The sequence below is a fragment of the Emys orbicularis genome, chromosome 3, assembly GCF_028017835.1.
Source record: "Emys orbicularis isolate rEmyOrb1 chromosome 3, rEmyOrb1.hap1, whole genome shotgun sequence".
Classification (NCBI taxonomy): Eukaryota; Metazoa; Chordata; order Testudines; family Emydidae; genus Emys; species Emys orbicularis.
The window spans coordinates 18,270,514-18,292,897 of NC_088685.1; the positions used below are offsets into that span (position 1 = coordinate 18,270,514).

At 42.6% G+C, this 22,384-nt stretch overlaps 1 protein-coding gene across 1 annotated transcript in view; it reads right to left on the reverse strand.

The window, feature by feature from the left end:
• Window positions 1-4,042: 4,042 nt before the first annotated feature.
• Window positions 4,043-22,384, reverse strand: part of TNFRSF21 (TNF receptor superfamily member 21) — a 69,251-nt gene continuing 50,909 nt past the window's right edge. Inside the window, exons 5-6 of the mRNA XM_065401859.1 lie at window positions 5,613-5,835; window positions 4,043-4,272 (exon numbers count right to left, since the gene is read on the reverse strand). Coding sequence (XP_065257931.1) covers window positions 4,043-4,272; window positions 5,613-5,835 — 453 coding nt within the window. The remainder of the gene's footprint in view (window positions 4,273-5,612; window positions 5,836-22,384) is intronic.

The window sequence follows — 22,384 nt, forward strand, 5'->3', positions numbered from 1 at the left end:
GGTGGGCAGAGGGTGATCCTCCTCACAGGCTGTTTGCTCTTTTGCCTGGCGCAACCAGCTCAGAGTAGATTTTTTTTTTTTTACGGTTGTAATTCTTAGTGTCTTGTTTACTGGACTAAGTGGAAAGGCGAATACTTAGAGCTTCCCATAAATGCTTCTGGCAGCCCAAGTAAATACAAACAACTCCAATGGAGCTTGAGCTAGTGAGAAAGTGAAGGCATAGATCATAACCATCACCCAAACTGTGGAGTTGGTCTCTATGACAGTTATCTGGGGAAAGGGCCTAAGGAACCTGGAAGAACTAATGGAAGTTGATGGGAGGAAGGCAATAGGAGGATTAACTTGAAAGCAAAACTGTTGTAGGAGCTGCCTGAAACCTAATAAGGCTGGATTTATTAGGAGGGTAATTTCCTACCCGAAGCAAGTAGTTCAAACATTTCAAACTAGATGTCTCAGATGAGAAACTAGAGAAATCCGGAACTCAAAATGGGGGGTGGGCCGGAGGCATGCTAGAGAACAACAAAGTGACTTTCATAGTAGCTTGTAAAGGGGGATTTGTTTTAGAACGCTAGATGATGCAGGGAATTGGATGTACACTTCTATGTCTCTAGGATGCTGGCTTAAACCTAGTCCCATTTGATAGCAACCAAAGTTGCACCAGCTGATAGTTCTTTGGGATTGGCCTGATTGACTCATTAAGTCTCAGTCTGTACACAAACCTTCACAAAATACCACCACTGCCACCAGCAGAGCAGTGTAGGGAGGTTTGTACTCACTGCGTGCATTGGACTTGGTCTATGGCTAGACAGAGGGCTTCAGTCTCCAAGATTATCAATCCAGCACTAGAATTCACCTTATTCCCCCTCTCCTGCCCCCATAAGGTCCCCTAAAAGATTCCTCATCAAGCTGGTAGCCACAGCTACAGAATTACATCACTTAGATTGCAAACAGGGCATTCTCCCAACTGGTTTGTTAGCTTCTCTGAGGCGGTGCCCCTTATCTCTGCTGGGGGTGGTGTTCAGTACTGGATCAGGGGTATCAATTACAACTTACATGCATGACTGACAAGCTGTCGCCGGGGCTGTTACTTTAACTAGGAAAAACAGTGGCACAATGTGTAGGCACAACAGGAATAACTACACTGTACAGGCCTGGTACTATCTCAAATGCAACAGAGACTGGACAGCTAAGCTAAGGCAATTCAAGATCGAAGAGTGAAAGGGAAGGACCACAATTTGAAATGGACACACCTCTGTTCTGGCAAAAACAGCCCTGTTCAATTTGTACAGATACAGATCAACAGGGAGGGGTAAGCCACAAAGCTCTCCTTGTCAGCAGCAGCAGTTTTTGAACAGCTGTTTTGCTATTTCAGTTTTGTCTAAGCTTCACTGGTTTAACCACAGCTTTGACCACACAGGGCAGTGAAATTTCAAAGTGAAACAGCGAGCAGATTTCTTTCCCATCTCCTTTGTTGTCTAAATATCTGTACTTGACTTACAGGCCCCACAATAATCAGCTGTACCCCATAAAATGACAGAGTTCCAGCCAGGCAGTGTCGTTTATATGGATTTTTGGGGCTTCATTTTGTGCCTCCAGATCAGGAAAGAATCAATCCTACCCAATTACTTGAGACGGTCTCTACAGACAAAGAGCTGGGGATGTTTTAGTCTGAAGCTCCCACACACACTATGGTGTGATAAATTGAACATGGATTACCACAAGCACAAGCTGGCCACTGACCCATCTCCCCACAACTTAACATTCCAAGTCTCTGATCAGCTCTAAGCTACTTTTAAAAGGCTGCCTAAAAAAAGGTTTCCTCTTTGTTCCATTTCCCCACCAGAGCGCCTACACTGGTCGAGCTGGGAAATATCCAGTTCTGCACTTCGGACAGGCCTATGGCTCATCAGGTTAGAAAAATAGGGAGGTTTATACCACTGGAAGGAAAGATTCCTAGTTTTCCAGCATTCATCTTACTGTAGGAAAGTCCTCAGTCTGCTTTCAAAGTACTCCATGTATATACTGAGCACCTAATTTAGGTGATAAACAAAGTAAAATGGTGCTATAATTAAGATCTACTAAGCGTGTCTCCTCCAACTGAATCCTGGGTTCTCCTAGTACACCCCTACCTACCATGGGGTCCATATACTAGAGTTCCTTAACATGGCTTGATTCAGCCTTTGAAAAATGTAGCCACCTACTAGCCAGAAGCCAACATGAAAAATAAACAGATGCCTCCCACAATTGAGGGGTAACACGGTGAGAAGTCTCCTGCAAACGTGCTGGGAACAAAGAGGATGCTACATTTTACCAAGGCCAGATGTGTTCACCTCTGCCTTTGTCGTTTACTAAGTGCGCTGCACCAGACTCAGCCTTCTAGTGGTGGCAAGTTTTGTTCAGTCTCAGGTAAACAGAGGTGCATACATAACCTGGCGGCGTAGATCTTGGCTAGGTTCTTGTTCAAGAGGAAAGTGCGGTTTTCTGGCACAAGGCACCACGCCTCACCTCTGTGGCAGTCCGCATATCCAAAACCATCAACACAAATGAAGAGAAAGTGTGAGCATTCTTGGGTATGAATTTAATGCAACAGTTTCACTTAAGACAATCACCCATTATGCCTAGATCACGTACGCAGAACTTCAAACCAGGCTACATTCTTAGAACTAGTTCAAACGCCCCAGATCAAAACTAGGGTTTACTGAAACATATTCCAATCACCTTATTTATAGCAGTGATTAGGAGACATCCAGCCCACACAGCGAAGCATCACAGAAGTTAACACAGAAGCATGTCAAGTAACAAACATCTAGTATTTATTAATAAATTAGTACACTGGAAGGCAATTTTTCCATATCAGAACCTCCCCCTCCCCTCAACCTCACCCCATCCCAAGGTAGCAAATGCCATCCTTGTATTATAGTTCTTCAAACTGAGCATATTACAGACTGTTCATTACGGGAGCATAACAGTTGCAAATATAACCGGACCATTCTTACAATACAGCCTTTCTAGTTTTTGCTTTTTTTTTTTTTTTTTTTTTTTTTAATTAAATAAAAAGTGAAGTGTGATTTAAGAGACTGCTAAGACCAGGCAAGGTCTTCGGAACCTTACCTATTAGCCAACATCTGTATAAAAAAAACCCCAAACAAACAAGAGACAACTGTAAAAGCATAGCTCAGGAAGTCTTATGATCACAAGGAGAGTGTCACCGCCAGGGCTCTCCCTCACCTTCCACAGTTCAGCACCAGTGCTGACTGAGATGATCTATACGGGGCCTGCTTAACTCCTAAGTTGCAAGGCAAGATACTCCTTGTTGCGTGTGGTACATTCAGCTGCAGGCCAAGTGACTTTGTTATAGTCTTGAAGGCTGGAGGAATTAAGCCATTTATTTTCTTTAAAACATTTCCGCTTTAGCTTAAAGGAGCACAAGTAATCAAGCATTTTATGCATTGTCCAGGTGAAAACCATACAATAAATAACTGTGCTAGTAAAATCTCAGCAAGGAATATGAACTATACAATAGTACATTTAAAAAAAAAGTCAGCCCAAGAAAAAAATAAAAGCTAGTTGCATTAGAGAGTAACAGACGAAACTCAATTCTCATGTTTTCCCATTTTCCACCAAGGAGAAGAGGGGACAAGGGGAAAGAAAGGTTTGTGAAGAGGAAAGCTACTTTGGAATAAGACAAATATGACAAAAACTAAAATGAGTTAAGAACTATTCCAGATTCAACGTGTAAGTTACACTGGATTCGTGGTCTTTCGTTAATGAACTTTGTTTTAAAGTGCATAAAAAGATTGACTGGAATGAAAACAGAAAAATAATTCAGAAGGGGACAGAGGGAACAAAGATTTTAATTCTGCAAGAAAGTTAATCATGAAAGGGGCAATGTTTGCAAACTGCCCCTTCCAGAAACGAGAGAGACACCTTGAAGAAAATACTGGCCATGTAATCTACAAAAAACCAGCCTGCATATTGTCACTCATCTTTAATGAGTGCCAGGCTAGTACTAGCAAGATTCAGAGTGTGCGGTGGCCAATGTCTACAATAGATCAGGAAGGTGACTATAGACAGAGTCCAGCAGTGTTTGGCTGGCTTCCTGGCTCTTGACTCCAGCAATTTCAAATAGCCTGTCCAGCTTATCCTCTGCCTGTGGAATCTCTTCAATCACATGGAGCTCCTCAGGAGTTAGGATGTGAAGCATGTCGTCAAAGATGGGTTGCAGGTCACAAGGGTCCAACCGCACCTGACGCAGCACTGTGTCTTTCTTTTCTGTGAAGGGAAGAAGGGATTGATGGTTAAGGCACCATTTGTGGAAGAGCATTCTCCCAGAGAGGAGACAACTAAAAAATAAATTCACACCTTGGAAACCTCACTCCCCATTCCCTGCCTCTAGGGAGCAGGTCACAACTTGCGAAGAACATGAAAAACGTGGGTGGGTGTTAGTCACAGAAACTAGAGATGGAGAAAGCCTATTGAGTCACCTAATCCAAACCTCTGCCACAGCAGCATTGTTCCCTACAGCATATTTGCTAGTGCTGAATTACAAATACAGAAAATCACCGGGAAAGAAGAGAGGCCAAAAGCCAGAGAGTGTTACATTCTGTTGGTTTCATTCGTTTTAATGGGTCAGATTACTTTGTGTACTCAACTGTAGATGACTTCGGTTAGGTTCCAATGAGTCATGCTTCAAATTACAAGTGACCTTAAAAGGAAGTTTAAAAAAAAAAAAAAAAAGAGAAAAGAAAAGAAAAGAAAAAGAAAAGAAAAATGTACAACCTGGAATTCATGCAACAAGGAAGAGGCTCAAGCAAGAAAGTCTCCCTTCCTTGGGATCTTTCAGATGTCAGATCTCCTAATACTGACTAGGAAAGAGGCAAATGCCATGGGAATAAAAAAAAGTTCAAGGGAAATCACTGTGTTGAAACCTAGTCTGTTTCGAAGACAGCGAATTTAAAATAAATTCAGGTACGACCCTGCCAATTCTTATGGTTTTATAGCCACGTTTTCCCCATTTAAAAATATCTCTCCCCCTATGTGTGAAAAACCTTTACAAAGGGAAGGAAATTCATTGACTGAATACCCAGGGAATACAGTCAAATCAACTGTAATGCTGGACCCAGTGCAACATCAAATAGCATCAATGGGAATTTACCCATTTCATGGGAATTTGATCAGGAGCCATGAAGACACTAAAAAGCCATCTCCAATCTGAGAGATCTTAGATGTTATGTATAGAAATCGTAGACAAAATTTAACAGAAGAGTGATTTTTAGTGAGTGTCCCTTTAAAGCACTTTGTCCTTTCTACTCAGTCTTTATACCATGTCCACAACAAAAGGTATCTGGTACTTGAATCCCCATATCAAGTGCCTATACTGTCAACTCATAATAGTCTCTCCAATTGATATTCAAATTGCGTTTATTCTAGTGACAACATGCTCCCAATAACTCACTATCTAATTTCTTCTCCACATATCCTGGCTTCCTAGTTTTACTGGATGCAGCAGAGAAGCAGTCTCCCCTCCTATGGTCAGACGTTAGCACTTTCCGCCTTTTATATTGTTCTGAAAACACATTTAAACTTGCAGACTAGCGTGCTGACTTGGGTACCTTTGGTAATAAAAGAGCCTGTTCGGCTGAGTGGAGAGGAGCCGCTGGAAGTCGAATCACAGCGCAGAAGAGGTTCCGATTCATCGACAAAGAAGCCCTTGTTCTTCTCGCAAGGAGATGGTTCCACGGTGAGGATGGTGGCATCAGGAGGATTCAGATTTGGACTGGCAATGGGACTGAGCGGGCTGGGGCTCACTGGAAGGGCCAGTTTGTCAGGTTCTAGCTGTGAGGACAAAAGTTGATTATGATTTGTTATGCAAAACGTAAAGCAAAGTATATATTTAGAACCATTCACATCTCAACTTACCAAACAGGGACAGAGGCTAGGACATTAATATCGCAACTTTAGGTAGACTCTAGCCCCTTCTCAGTGAAATTTAGAGTAAACACTTAATAGCTCCACCTTTTAACAGGGTTCACAATATTCTGATCGACTTCTCCCCAAGGAAAACGGAAAGTGCCTAATGTGAATGTCCTGTTCTCAAAGAAATTCCTCTCACTACAAACCTGCTGTCCCAATAAACAGGGAACGAAGCAGAGAGCTCGAAATGATGGGGTCTAAATTAGCTGTTATCACTCAAGAAAGATCTTGGAGTCATTGTGGATAGTTCTCTGAAAACATCCACTCAATATGCAGCAGTAGTCAAAAAAGCTAACAGAAGTTTAGGAACATTAGAAAAGGGATAGATAAGACAGACAATATCATACTACTACTACTACTATATAAACCTCTGGTTCACCCACACCTTAAATACTACATCCAGTTCTGGTCACCCCATCTTCAAAAAGATATATTAGAATTGGAAAAGGTACAGAGAAGGGCAACAAAAATGATTAGGGATATGGAACAGCTTCCGTATGAGGAGAGATTAAAAAGACTGGGATTTTTCAGCTTGGAAAAGACGACTAACAGGAGATATAACAGAAGTCTATAAAATGATGGTGTGGAAAAAGTGAGTAAGGAAGTGTTATTTACTGCTTCACATAACACAAGAACCAGGGGGTCAACCAATGAAATTAATAAGCAGCAGGTTTAAAACAAACAAAAGGAAGTACTTCTTCACACAATGCACAGTTAACGTGGAACTCATTGCCAGGGGATATTGTGAAGGCCAAAATTATAATGAGGTTAAAAAAAACAATTACATAAGTTCACAGAGGATAGGTCCATCAATGGCTATTAGCCAAGAGGGTCAGAGATGCAATCTCATGTCCTAGGTGTCCCTAGCCTCGGTTTGCCAGAAGCTGGGAATGGGCGACGGGATGGATGACATGATGATTGCCTGTTCTGTTCATTCCCTCTGAAACACCTGACATTAGCCGCTGTCGGAAGACAGGATACAAGGCTAGATGGATCACTGGTCTGACCCAGTGTGGCCGTTCTTATGTGGTGGAAAACGTTACCAGTATTTGGTGTACTTACATGTGTGTCCAAGAGAGATCCGTACGTGTGTTAAAAGCAATTACAAATATACTGGCCGTTTAGTATCCCACGTACATATTCAAAGGCGAGTCACTATAGCTTATCTTCATGTTCTTTTCATTCCTTTGTGTGGTTAATGGAAAGAGAGAGTAAAGCCCTAAGGTGGCTTGTTGATACCAAGAGTCAGGATTCCATAGCTCAGTGGTAGAACATACAAGCCCCAGTTCCTCTCTATGCCTAAGCTGTGCTGATGTACTGGGGAGCAGCAGCTGCAGGGAGCAGGTTGTAACTCCCCAATTCAGGGTCAACTAGCTCTGGTGAGAGGCTCCATACACCACAAAAGGGGGTTCCGGAGTAGCGGAGCTCAACTCTGCCACACTCCCTCATACCGGTCTTATGGCAGGTTTGGAGGGGACTTGTGTAGGAGTTGGTGCTATTGCCAGCAGAAATTCCTACCACCTGGGGGGGGGGGGGGGGAGGGGGGAAATTATCCACTGGAAACCACTGGCCACTTAGAGCTGCATAGCAAATTGGAGACCCACAGCTATACCTCTATGACCTCAGAGCACTCAGTGGGGTTGTACAAGTGTAACTTAATGGAACACCATGAACAGTTCTGTTGCTGACGCACCAGAGGACGAGAATCTAGCTCCCTCTCCTAGAGCTGCAGATATTTTCATTAAATGAAGTGCAATTTTCAGCTACTTTTCAAAGTTAATCACATTTTAAATTACTCATTTATTTGGCCAAAAACTTTGTCTCCTCCACCAAAATACATACACCTGCTCTAAAAGTTACACCGTGGGTTGTAGCCCACGAAAGCTTATGCTCTAATAAATTTGTTAGTCTCTAAGGTGCCACAAGTACTCCTGTTATTTTTACCGTATTTAACTCCACTATGGGCTTACTCACAGATCTTAAAGCCAGAAGGAGCCCATTAAATTATCTACAGTCTGACCTCCTCTAGAGCACAGGCCATTAAAATTCCACCCAGTTCTCTCTCTTATTGAGCACAATAACTTGTATTTGGCTAAGGTGCATCTTCCAGAAAGACATCCAGTCTTGGTCCAAAGACATCAACCTATGGACAAGCCACCACTTCCTTGGGTAGGTCATTCCAATGGTTAATCAGCCTGACTGTGCTTATTTCTAATTGGAATGTCTGCTTCCAGCCATCAGTTCTTGTTATGCCATTCTCTGCTAGATTAAAGAGGCCTTGAGTAACCAGTATTTTCTTCCTGTAAAGATGCTTATACACTAATCAAATCACCTCTCAATCTTTTTCATAAGCTAAATATATTGAGCGCCTTACATCACACCGTAAAGCATTTTATCGAGTCCTCAAATCATTTTTATAGCTTTTTTTTGTGTGCACACTCTCCAATTTATCAACATCCTTTTAAGACGTGGACACCAGAACTGTACGCAGCGTTTCTGGACTCCCATTTTCCAGTATCTAAACCTATAGGTATTGAGAGAGAGATTTAGGCAACAGCACTATTGAGAATATCCCAGGACTGTTAACACTCAGTTCTTTCTGTCTCAAGTCTCATATCCTTACTCATTTCACTCGGTAGCAAAAAGACCAATTTCCAGATGGAGCCAGTTTTATTTAACTTGCGTTCACTGATAGAGAATAGGGAACATAATACCACATGCAAGGCAATTTATATTCCATGGACTAGCTAGATACACAAACAATGAAGCCCATTTAACTATTCCACTAGATTAATAATAAAGGCTCAAACTATAGATTTAGACTCCTATGAAGGTAACTCCTTAGCATTGCTAGCCCAATAGCATTTCATAGCCACACCGGAACCCTACTCTCTAGTATACAAAGGAAGTATGTAACAATGTTTGCGTGCTGTAAGCTCATGCAGATTGTTTCACGCAGCCTAGCTCTGCCAGACATTTTAGCTGTTGTATTAAGTAAGAAGCTTGCTCCAGTCAGCCCTCTGCATATGCTGGAAATGGTAAAATGATGTTTCTGGTATTAGCTCTGCAGCCTGACCCCCTAAGACACATGACACCTGCAGTCACTCCCTCACATTCATACAAATATGTCTTATGCACCTAACAGACAAAGAGGTATTTGTGTACACAGTGTGGTTCTCAGGAACTTTGCACTGATCTTTCATACTGTGAATCACATTAATGTAATTCTACATTCTGCCTGTGCAAAGAATGTACCTCCTACAAATGTCCACTGAGCCGCCCACCTCATTTCCATCAATTCAGGAAATTAACTTTTAATCCCGTTCCACTGTAATAAAAGGACGTCTTTCAGCAGGAGACAGAGGATTGTTCTACTTCAACATATTTTGCAATATATTTACAGTGGTGGTGGATTTTTTTTTTTTTTTTTTTTTTTTTTTTTAAAAAGAGAGAGACTCTGTAATCGCCATTAAAATGCCCTGCATGATTCTGCACTATTTGTTCACAAGAGTTAGACTATTGTTCTTAACTGAGAAAAAGACGACCAGTAGAGAATCAGTGTAGTAAACCTGGATGCTTCCAACACAGCATCCTACAGGATGGGGATTTTACCTTTAAAAATAATTTGACACCGGGGCTAACTCTTCTAAAACGGTACACGTGCGATTTACCTGCTCAATACCCAGGTGCAAGCCTATTTTTAGCCACAAGAGAGGTCTGAAGAACAAGGGGCATGAAGAGACAAGACCAAAAGGATAAGGGATGTTGAATACTTAATGCCTCTTAACACTACTGTAACTAAATACCAAGTAAATCACAAACAGCTGCTAAAGCATTCAAGAAAGGGTGGTTTTCTGGAATGTAAAAATCCTCAGAGCCTGACCTGTTTTGAACACACTGTTGTTAGCTTCTTAGGCAAAGTAAACAGGATTCTGGAACATGTGTTAATGTTTAAACGATGAGGGAAAGAAAGCAGAGTGGAGTGACAGTGTTTAGAAGGAGAGTAAAACACTGCTTTGGAGAACTATTAATAGACTGACTAACTCACATGAACCTGCTTGCAAGTCTTATTTTTAAAGCACTAGTCTAGAAAGGTGCTGTCCACTTCCTGACCTAAGCTGGGGTCATAGCGTTGTATCCAGCCGAGTACTGCCCCACGGGTAGCTATGTTTCAGAAACTGGAAAAACAATTCCCATACACAGTTTAGCCAGTACCATGGGCTCCTTGGAGAGTGAAGATGCTACTAGACTCTGTGTCCAGCTGATCATAAATAGTCTCCTGGGTAAGACACTGGTCTGGGAGTCCGGAGATCTAGATTCTATTCCCCACTCTGCCCAGGCTTCCAAGACAGCGTCTATGCCTGGGCTACCCCATTTGTGGAAAAAAGGGGGACAATACAACCTACTCACCTCACAATTGGTTAGAGTTTATGGATGCTTAGATAGAAGGCACTATGGAACTCCTCGGTATTCTCATTCCCTTTTACCTTTCTACAGGGGAGCCTTACATTAGTCATTGCAGTAACAGTCTAATGAGGATAGAAGCAAATATTGTCTGTAAAGTGCAGAAGAGGCAAAGAAGAGCAATCTCACTGCATTGGGAATCACCATGTCTAATAAGAGAGGCATTCACTATCCCTGACGCGTATATTTATCTCACCAAACAGTTACACATTTGTTTTTCATACTGAAACCAATTAACAGCTTTGATGAATCAGTAACCCTCTGCAACGAAACATGATTAAATCGCACCAATTTTTCTAAGTTACTGCAGCTAGAAGTTTGCATTGCACAAAAGTATCATTCTGCTATTCCAGGCTCTTTAACTTCCAGGCTCCAAGGACTTGAGTGACTGCACCTCCCGCTAGGTCTGTTCAGTCCCTAAACGTAATGTGGCAATGGGAACTGGCGCCAAGACAAAACAGACAACTTCAAGCTCACTGCCCCAGACACTATGGGATTAGTTCCTAGCTGGGAACAGAGAGGCAACATTTTTTTAAAAAGCCCTAGAAGGCACTTAAAATGGCCTGCTGAAATACACAGGACTTGATTCCTAAAGGCAGCAGTGAGGGCCTTCTTAAACAACCTTCAGCCAACGACCAGCTGCTGACAGCATCCCTACGGCCTGTATTTTTACAGCTGGTTCTTTATTTTGGCTGAAAATGTTTCCATTGGCTTTATTACACTGCAGTACTGGATAGTCTTCAGTTCAGCTGGCTGATAAGTTATTGTGATCTTTATGTATTAACATCTGTGAATAATATGAATGTACTTATGCTCATTCGTTTATATCCCCTTCTAGAGCACTCATGGTACCTGAGCGATTCAGCCAGCCGTGTCTGAAGTTCAGTGATCTTAAGTACAGGGGGAAGGAAGACTTGTGTCTGAACCACCTCTAAGGTGAACTGTAAAACCAGACCTGAACATGTACCTGATGTACCTGAACATCCTTGCCCCGCCCTCCCATCTACCTGTACCATTACGCAAGTTGTGGGCAACATCCCGATAAATTGTCAATTCTTTCCCATTCATGATGGCTGCCAAGCTCTTGTTGGTTTATTAATGGTATCCCAGAATTTATCATATTGGTACATCATCAGTGTCTCCAGAGTTACAGAAGACTTCGATTTGCTAGGTGGGGAATTTAGCAAACGGTGCTGGACTTCTACTCATTTTAGCTTTGCATCGCTCCTTTGGATTATTCCTTAAATTTAGCAGTAGCTTTTAGAAGCACACGATGGGACAGACAAATTCACCTGACGAGTGCAAGAAAAGCAACTACTTCAGGGCTCTTAACTCTAGCTGGAAAGATTATCGGGTCAGCCTCATGCAATGAACCTTTCAGTTTTCTGTGCATGTCAGCAAACGGCCAAGGTCTCTTACATCAATGGTTATTCTATTACAGCCAGGGCCATATGACTCACTGAATACCTTACTTTATAAAAATGGAGGGCTCGGGAAATTAAGAAAAACACTGGGCTCAGCTAAATTCAATTCACATTTGTACGAAGCTGCAATTCATACTCGGATGTCTGAGGACTCAAGTGAACTCAAATGTGCATTTGCAGCCCCCTCATGGAAGGGAATAGGCAAGGAACACGTTTCGACACAATAGCGGTTTGGATTTTTCCCTGTAAAAGACCCGTGTTGCACTCTCTGCATTCCCTCGTCGCGCGTCTAGTTGTGGGCGCTTCGTTAAGGAACGCATCAAGACTCTCTGCTATCTCTTCACCTCACAGAGACCTTCAGACAGCATAATGGGTTTAAAATTTATATGCAGCTCATGAACAAGCACTAACAGATGAATCTGTCTCACTGGAACCAGAACAGCACTTGCATTGTTTTTGTTACTAAACTACAATGAGGGAACTTAAGTGTTTGGACCTGAAGCTTAAAAAGAAGCTGGATGGTAAGTTTTAATTAAATAGTGCATTATACTGGCTAATTGCCTAATGCCAACAAAGAAGCAGCTACCTGTATTTTGGTTAAGCGGCAGTTTTCTTGCCTAACACACACCACTAACGGAACTGTTATTTTTCCGGCCAATTTAGCAGCTGGCTGTAGTCAACGGAGAAAATCTTAGAGACGGAGACTTTGTGGTCATTGGGTCAGGTGACAGCCCAGATTTCACTGCATAAGAGATGAGGGATTTACATTTAGGATGGGGTTGCTGTTTCCCTGCTTCCTTGCATTAAGATTCCACAGCCCTGGAGGAGGGGATGACCTGAATGAAACTGATGAGAGCCCAGTCAGTTCCAAGCTGTGAGGGAGGACATACTCTGCACAAACAGTACAGCAGACTAGACATGCCTCAGCAGGCACTCATTGCAAACAGGCATGATCTTACGGGAAGGAACAGAAGGCACAGCAGGTGGGAGGAACAAGACACTGTGCATTGCCGGCCAGACTGCAATTAATAATCTCTCAAAGCACTTAACTCCCATTAAAGCTAATAAGCCCTCCATGCACACATGAGGAAGATACACCCCAATAAATTGTGTACATGTTCAACTGGCACCAGATTTGTCTATTTTACAATCAGCCCTCTAAGTTAAAATTTCCAGATTATCTGCACCGGTGGAGGAAGTTAGGTGGGGTCACTTAATGTCCACAGCGTGGCAGTTTTGATCACTGTTTGGGGTGTAGGGGGTGGGAGCGTACACTGGATTAAGTTCCTGTACAGAATTTCAAAGGAGGAAGACATTTAAATTGCAATTCTCTTTCCAACCCTCTTCAGAGCTCCAAGCTCATTTTTATCAATAGGGGAACTTCACACCATTCCTCCAAGCTACAGTTTTATATATGCATGTTCATTAAGGGGAGAGATTTTATTTCTGAAAGGTCTTTTTAAGTCAAAGTCAGTTAACTGCTACCATTAACTGGTCAGCCAGCCGAAAGAGAGCGTTCTGCTGTGTCTACTGAAAGACAAACAATTGGCTTCTCCCTCTGACCACTCTTCCACAATTTTCCTGGCTCCAATTAAGAGACTGGCCATTTTGAAAGAAATTAAAAGTGCCAGGAAGACTCATACAAAAATCTTCACACCTCTCTCCTGCACATAAGAGCCAGAGAGATGACAGAGACTGTGTGCGCAATGCCAAACACCCTCTTCCCTCAAAAAAGCCACTTAAAAATCCACGTTTTCCCCACCTCTGATTTCGGAGTGTGTTCAGGCTGTGTGACTACTGTTGAAATGTTAAGCTCTTTGGGGGCAAGGGCTGTATTTGTGCCCTGTAGAATGCCAAGAACATCGTTAACATCAATAATGATGTTTATTGGGCAACGTCTTCCTGAAGTGGGCATGCAGGACTCAGTTTTAATGGTATTGAGTTTAACGGGGCGCCAGCCATGATTAAGAGTGTTTGTTCCAATACTTTGTCACTAGTGTAGACAGGACATACCATGGTTCTAACACCGAATTAGGGATCGTCATAGTACAGGTCAAAATCGTGGGGTTTGTCTACATTACAAATATAACCATAGAATATCAGGGTTGGAAGGGACCTCAGGAGGTCATCTAGTGCTGCTCAAAGCAGGACCAATCCCCAACTAAATCCCCAAATCCCTAAATGGCCTCCTCAAGGATTGAACTCAACCCTGGGTTTAGCAGGCCAATGCTCAAACCACTGAGCTATCTCTCCCCCCCCCAATCAAATCAGGGCAGGTGGTTACAATACTTGTTGTATCCTGATAGCCTTGAACTTTCCAAAGATTTTGTAAAAAGACTACATGGGCACTACAGGCATTAACCACACTAACCAGTGTAGATCCGGAGCAGGATCAGTTTGAGATCTAGGCTCTAACTATGTTTCCCTAACAGGTTTAGAGAACAGCACTGTCACACCCACACTGCCTTAGTTCTTAGTTCTCCCTTAGTTCATACTAAGTCCTTCAAGGTCTTGTTCTCCCACCCCTACTAATTCACTGGAAGGTATACCCGTGTTCAGATAGATCACAAAAACAGATTCCCCAAACCCCAACTGATATTCATCCATAATCAAACACACCCATATCTGATCTAGTTTGATGCACGTTTTCCCTAAAGACACGCCTTAATCTAAATTTAGGTCTCTTTACACTCCACTTTGGTACAATGGATGGTCAAATAAATCGCATTCCTGAAATCAGGGGGAAAATATGTTTTCACGTACCCTTATTTAATTGCCTGCCTTTGCATTTCAAATACTCACTACACAGACTGACATCTGTGCAGCGTTTAATTCCTTCCCATCTCAAACCTTGCAAGTGAGGAATTTAGCTGTAAAACCCCATAAAAAAAGTGCCCAGTTCTCTGTTTTGCTAAAAGGGGAAATTAAGTAAAGAATTCATGAACCAGGAGTCTGACACAGCAAAAGATTTAGGCTGCATTTGAAAAGAGCAGCTTAAAAGATCCAGACCAAAGGGTTTTGAGCTCTGATAACAGGAAGTAACAGAACTGAACCTTGGAACAGCTATAAGGCTATTTGCAATACTGCTTCATATGGAACTTTCACATCCTCTTTTTCTTCACCATCCCCCAGATGGGGAAAGCTGCAGAGAGACTGAATGTCACATAGCGTGTCAAGTACTGAGTCAGCAACAGAATCTAGAGCCCGAATACTAGGAAGATTCAGAAATGTGTTTAGATTGATACACTGAACTTCCCTGCACTACCCACCCCCTTTAAAACAATTGCACCTGGGATAACAAGTAACATGGGCCTCAGCTGACATGAGTGGCAAAATTTGCAGATGATACAAAATTACTAAAGATAGTTAAGACCCAGGCAGACTGGGAAGAGCTACAAAAGGTTCTCTCAAAACTGGGTGACTGGGCAACAAAATGGCAGATGAAATTCAATGTTGATAAATGCAAAGTAATGCACATTGGAAAACGTAATCCTAACTATAGATATAAAACAATGGGGTCTAAATTAGCTGTTCCCACTCAAGGACGAGATCTTGGGAGTCATTGAGGATAGTTCTCTGAAAATATCCATTCAATGTGCAGCAGCAGTCAAAAAAGCAAACAGAATGCTGGGAATAATTAAGAAAGGGACAGAAAATATCATGTTGCCTCTGTATAAATCCATAGTACACCCGCATCGTGAATACTGCATGCAGATGTGGTCGCCTCATCTCAAAAAAAAGATATACTGGAATTGGAAAAGGTTCAGAAAAGGGCAACAAAAATTATTAGGGGTATGGAACGGCTTCCTTCTACGGAGAGATTAACAAGACTGGGACTTTTCAGCTTGGAAAAGAGACGGCTAAGGGGAGATATGATTGAGGTCTATAAAATCATGACTGGGTGTAGAGAAAGTAGATAAGGAAGTGTTGTTTACTACTTCTCATAACATAAGAACTAGGGGTCACCAAATGAAATTAATAGGTAGTAGGTTTAACACAAATAAAAGGAAGTATTCACACAACACACAGTCAACCTGTGGAACTCCTTGCCAGAGGATGTTCTGAAGGCCAAGACCATAACGGGGTTCAAAAAAGAAGTAGATAAATTCATGGAGGATAGGTCCACCAATGGCTATTAGCCAGGATAGGCAGGAATGGTGTCCCTAGCCTCTGTTTGCCAGAAGCTGGGAATGAGAGAAAGGGGATGGATCACTTGATGATTACCTGTTCTGTTCATTCCCTCTGGGGCACCTGGCACTGGCCACTGTCAGAAGACAGGATACTGGGCTAGATGGACCTTTGGTCTGACCCAGTAGGGCCATTCTTATGTTCTTATGAGTAACACAAATATTGCTGTCATGAGGATGTTTACTGCCCTTAAGTCAGGGCTCTAAAATACTTCAGCTGTATCCAGTAAAGTCACAAAAAAGGTAAATTAGGGATAAGAGTAATAAAAGTCGCAAAAAACCCTAGTGCATAAGAGTACCTATAGTGTTCTGGCACTGTTACTTTAGTAAACCGGACATGCTATGCAACACTGCTAGTTACAGTTAGCTACATTCTGCAGCTGGTGTGAAGATACTTAGGGTCATGTTGAAAGACAAACTATACTGGCCTATTATCATCTTTAAGCTGCTAAGCAGATCACTGCAATTGACCTTGTGCCCAAACAGAACCAAGTACAGCTTAAGGTAGGGACACAAATGTTGAGCTTCTACAACCATCCCAGGAATGGAGATTTGCAAGTTATTAGTAATCACAAAGCAAAGCCCTTTGGGCAGAATGCTACGGGGATTCTGGGAAGAGCTAATACTCTACAAAGTGTTTGGATGCAAATAGGCAATAGAACCCAACATATGGAAAACAGCCATTAATTTTCCCCAACAGGACAAGCCTGGAAAGGAGACATTTTGCAGGATGTGCTCTCTTTCTTGCAAACATTGTTCCAATTCGGTGCGTGCTTTTCCAGCTCATCACGGAAGCCAGAGCTCATTAGGATCTGTACATGCTAACACACCTCAAAGTTCTTCCCAGAGCTGTTCTGCTCTTTGCTTATTTTCACAGCAGTCACTGATCTAGAAGACAAAGTGAGCCAGAGGGCTAATCTAGTTTTAACCTAAATTCACTCCGTGTGATGTAAGACTGGCATAACCTTACAGAGTAACAACCCAGCAAGCATTCAGCAGAGAAATTCTCTTGTTATATGCCATGCTGCTCTCTAGATAAATGGATTTAAATTAATTCTATGCTTACGCATTAGTAGTAGGAGCAGTAAATATTTATATTATGGTAGTGCCCAAAGACTCCAATCAAGAGTGGGGGCCCCTGTTGTGCTGGACAAATCCCAGAAAGAATTCTTGCCTTGAAGGTAAAACAGATAAAGGGTAAGGGAGGCAGACAAGTAAGTGAATGAGGGCTGGGGAGGATGGTCCAGTGATCGAGGTGCTAGCCTGGCATTCTGGAAGCCAGACTTCAATTTGCAGCTCTTGGGTAACCTTGGAGAAAAAGTCTCTTAATTCCTCAATACCCCATTTACGAAATGGAGATAAGAACTTCCCCACCTCACCAGTGTGTTCCGAGGATAACTTCATTAAAGACTGTGACGTGCTCAGTTACTACAGTGATGGAGGCCACGTAAGTCCCCGAGGTTTAGCATGCTTTATTACATGGGTTCGTAGTGGGGATTTTAAAGCTGTGGATACAAACAGGGAGTAGGAAAAGGAAAGAAGGGGAAGAGGAACAGTCACAACTAGTCACCTGTCCAGCCACAGTCAGCGAGCTGGGTTTTGTAGGCACTGTGGCAAGGAGTCTTATGGATGCACTGGAAGAAGGATGGACAAATGAGAGCAACAGAGTTCAGCTTTCAGGTTAATTCTCAAGTCTCTAACATACCCTGCTGTGCCCTAGGTACGGAAGCATGCTAGGTGTACACCACTGATTTGAGAGCAGAGCAAAGCATGGCCAGAACAAGCTAAGGGATGGAATGAGAGCCTCTGCAGTAGGGCCACCCATAGCTAGATATTCTGTGGCAGTACAGCTGCTATTCATCTGAAGGGCGACTCCATAAGAAGCCAGTTTGATGGTCTCAATGGTGGGTACTCATCCAGTGGGAACTGGATTAACTGGCAACCTTTTTGGAAGCCTTGAAACCATGGCTTTGAGGACGAGCTAGTTACAGGTGCAAATAAATGAATGCAAAAAGAACAGGAGTACAGGATGCATCCGAAGAAGTGGGTTGTAGCCCACGAAAGCTTATGCTCTAATAAATTTGTTAGTCTCTAAGGTGCCACAAGTACTCCTGTTCTTTTTTGCGGATACAGACTAACACGGCTGCTACTCTGAAATAAATGAATGGTTTCTCATACCTGAAAAGCTTGTATGAGAAGGTTACTGCTTCAGAAGTGTTCATTGCCAGGCACTGTACTATGTACACAGCTAACTTTGCTTCTTAAAATGAACTGAGAATTTTTAAGGAACAAGCCAGCTTCATCCCAGTGACAGCTACTGGGGAAGCTAAGGGAGGCAAGTCCTACAGTCCAGCTACTCCACCACCACCAGCACAAGCGTCTCACATTATCACTGCATCTCAACCCTGCTTTGGAGAGGACACCTCTAGGGGAGAAAACAATCCAGACTCCACCCCAGTTTGTTGTGTCTACTTGCATCAAACCTTTAAGGGATGGGTTGCAATGGGGACATTCTCTAGCTTAGGTAAGGTTCATGTACATGTCCCAGAATCCAGTAGGACACTTTCCCCTCACCTGTCTTCTGTGCCTCTCCAGTCACCTCCCCAAAGTTCTCTTCTCCCCACATATCCCTTTCCTTACCTCCATCTTGACATAAATTCCAGAAGCTCATTTAGAGAATACGTTTGGGTAAGCGTGTTCAGGCATAGTAGTAACTTGCAGAAATGCACCAGGCTCAAATCTCAAATCCGTACCCTTAGGGCCCTTTTAGCGTTCGTTTAACATGCTGGGTGTTGCCTCAGCATGTTAACTAGCCCTGTACATTCAGTGGATGGATTGCTGTGTGGAACATTTACCAGTAGAGACACATCATCTGTACAAAAAAGAAGTTGGCCCAATAAGACTACCTCACCCATCCTGTCTCTCTAATATCCTGGAACCAACATGGCTACAATTACACTGCAACCTCCAAAAAAGGAATTCCGGTGCCGTTAGCCTGATAAAATTAACCCCTTTGCTGGAGTTCTTGTAAGTGCCACTCAAAAGACAGACCAGGACTTGCCACAGAGCAGCAGGGAAAAAGGGTTTGGTCTCACATCACACCAGTGAGTGAACTGGAATGGTAAGTCAGATGCCGCATGGTACTAGTGATAGGGCCATATCCAGTCTCCAAGCTAAAGGATGCTGCTGTTGTACAGGAGAAACACTGCAGGGGATGCCCAGAGCTGTGAGCCACTGTGTTACCTCTCTGCCTAGACAAGAGTGAGTTTTACTGACAATTAGATTGTGTGTCAGCCCCCTGCCGCACCAGCCTGTCTTCCTTGCCAGCAAACTCCTCAGGGCTCTCCCGGCCCAAACATCGCCTGGCAAGTAACAATCAGTGAACTCTAGCTCCTGAACTCCTCAGACATATTTGTACAGCCCCTACCATAGTACATTCACAGAAGATATTAAGTTTGCTCCTCTGTTAAAGAGTCAATACATCACAGTTTACTAATTTAACTGCGGTGGATACACCCTTCCCTTCAAAGACAGCCCTAAGATGGTTTACAGCAAAAGTAAAACAAGTTCATTAAAAAAAGAGCAGAGATTAAGTGATACCAAGCAAAAGAGATAAAAGGTAGAGATGATTACAAGTAAATAAAAGTGAAAACACACATCTTTCAGAAAGGGGGACAACACAAAAAATGAGGAAGTTAGTTAAATTTAATTAAAAGAAATTAAAAGGTACAGTGCAAAAAGTGAAATCCCTGCAAGCTGCATGGAAACTTTTTAAAGACACCATAATAGAGGCTCAACCTAAATGAATACCCCAAATTAAAAAACATAATAGAATCAAAAAAGGTGCCACCGTGGCTAGACAAAAAAGTAAAAAAAAAAGCAGTAAGGCAAAAAGGCATCCTTTAAAAAGTGGAAGTTAAATCTTAGAGAGAAAAATAGAAAGGAGCATAAACTCTGGCAAATGAATTGTAAAAATATAATCAGGAAGCGCACAAAAGAATTTGAAGAACAGTTAGCCAAAGACTCAAAAAGTAATAGCAAATTTTTTTAAGTACATCAGAAGCAGGAAGCCTGCTAAACAACCAGTGGGGCTACTGGACAATCAAGATGCTAAAGGAGCACTCAAGGACGATAAGGACATTGGGTAGAAGCTAAATGAATTCTTTGCATCTGTCTTCACGGCTGAGGATGTAAGGGAGATTCTCAAACCTGAGCCATTCTTTTTAGATGACAAATCTGAGGAACCAAGTATCAGAGGAGTAGCTGTGTTAGTCTGTATCCACAAGATCAATGAGGAGTCCGGTGGCACCTTAAAGACTAACATTTATTTGGGCATAAGCTTTTGTGGGTAAAAAAACCCACTTCTTCAGATGCATGGAGTGAAAATTACAGATGCAGGCATAAATATACTGACACAGGAAGAAAAGGGAGCTACCTTACAAGTGGAGAACCAGTGATGACAAGGCCAATTCAATCAGGGTGGATGTGGTCCACTCCCAATAATTGATGAGGAGGTGTCAATACCAGGAGAGGGAAAGTTGCTTTTGTAGTGAGCCAGCCACTCCCAGTCCCTATTCAAGTCCAAATTAATGGTGTTAAATTTGCAAATGAGTTGTAGCTCTGCAGTTTCTCTTTGAAGTCTGTTTCTGAAGTTTTTTTTGTTGAAGAATGGCTACTTTTAAATCTCTTATTGAATGTCCAGGAAGTTTGAAGTGTTCTCCTACTGGCTTTTGTATGTTACCATTCCTGATGTCTGATTTGTGTCCATTTATTCTTTTACATAGAGACTATCCAAGATTGAGGTGTCATTAGAGGTGGTTTTGGAACAAATTGATAAACTAAACCAGTCGTTCTCAAAGCCGGTCCGCTGCTTGTTCAGGGAAAACCCTGGCAAGCCGGACCCATTGTTTACCTGCCGTTCCGCAGGTTCGGCCGATCACAGCTCCCACTGGCCGCGGTTCGCCGCTCTGGGAAGGGCGGCCAACACGTCCCTCGGCCTGCACCACTTCCTGCAGCCCCCATTGGCCTGGAGTGGCAAACCGCGGCCAATCGGAGCCGCGATTGGTTGAACCTGCGGACGCGGCAGGTAAACAAACCGGCCCGGCCCACCAGGGGCTTTCCCTGAACAAGCGGCGGACCGGCTTTGAGAACCACTGAACTAAACAGTAATAAGTCACGAGGACCAGATGGTATTCACCCAAGAGTTCTGAAGGAACTCAAATGTGAAATTGCAGAACTACTAACTGTAGTCTGTAACCTATCATTTAAATCAGCTTCTGTACCAAATGACTGGAGGATAACTAATGTGACACCAGTTTTTAAAAAGGGCTCCGGCTGATCCCAGCAAATACAGGTCAGTAAGCCTGACTTCAGTACCGGGCAAACTGGTTGAAACTATAGTAAGGAAAAATGTTGTCAGACACATAGATGAACACAATTTATTGGGGAAAGTCAACATGGTTTTTGTAAAGAGAAATCATGCCTCACCATTCTACTAGAATTCTTTGAGGGGGTCAACAAGCACGTGGACAAGAGGGATCCAGTGGATATAGTGTACTTAGATTTTGAGAGAGCCTTTGACAAGGTCCCTCACCAAAGAGTCTTAAGCAAAGCAAGCTGTCGTGGGATAACGGGGAAGGTCCCCTCATGGATTGGTCACTGGTTAAAAGATAGCAAACAAAGGGTAGAAATAAATGGTCAGTTTTCAGAATGGAGAGAGGTAAATAGTGGTGTCCCCCAGGGATCTGTACTGGGACCAGTTCTATTCAACATATTCATAAATGATCTGGAAACAGTGAGGTGACAAAATTTGCAGATAATACAAAACTACTAAAGATAGTTAAGTCCCAAGCAGACTGCAAAGAACTACAAAAGGATCTCTCAAAACTGGGTGACTGGGCAACAAAATGGCAGATGAAATTCAATGCTGATAAATGCAAAGTAATGCACATTGGAAAACAATCCCAACTGTACATATAAAATGATGGGGTCTAAATTAGCTGTTACCACTCAAGAAAGATCTTGGAGTCATTGTGGATAGTTCTCTGAAAACATCCACTCAATGTGCAGCGGCAGTCAAAAAAAGCGATCAGAATGTTGGGAAGCATTAAGAAAGGGTTACATAATAAGACAGAAAATATCTTGCCTCTGTATAAATCCGTGGTATGCCCACATCTTGAATAATGCATGCAGATGTGGTTGCCCCATCTCAAAAAAAGATATATTGGAATTGGAAAAGGTATAGAATAGGGCAACAAAAATGATTAGGGGTATGGAGCGTCTGCCATATGAGGAGAGATTAATAAGATGGGGACTTTTCAGCTTGGAAAAGACGAC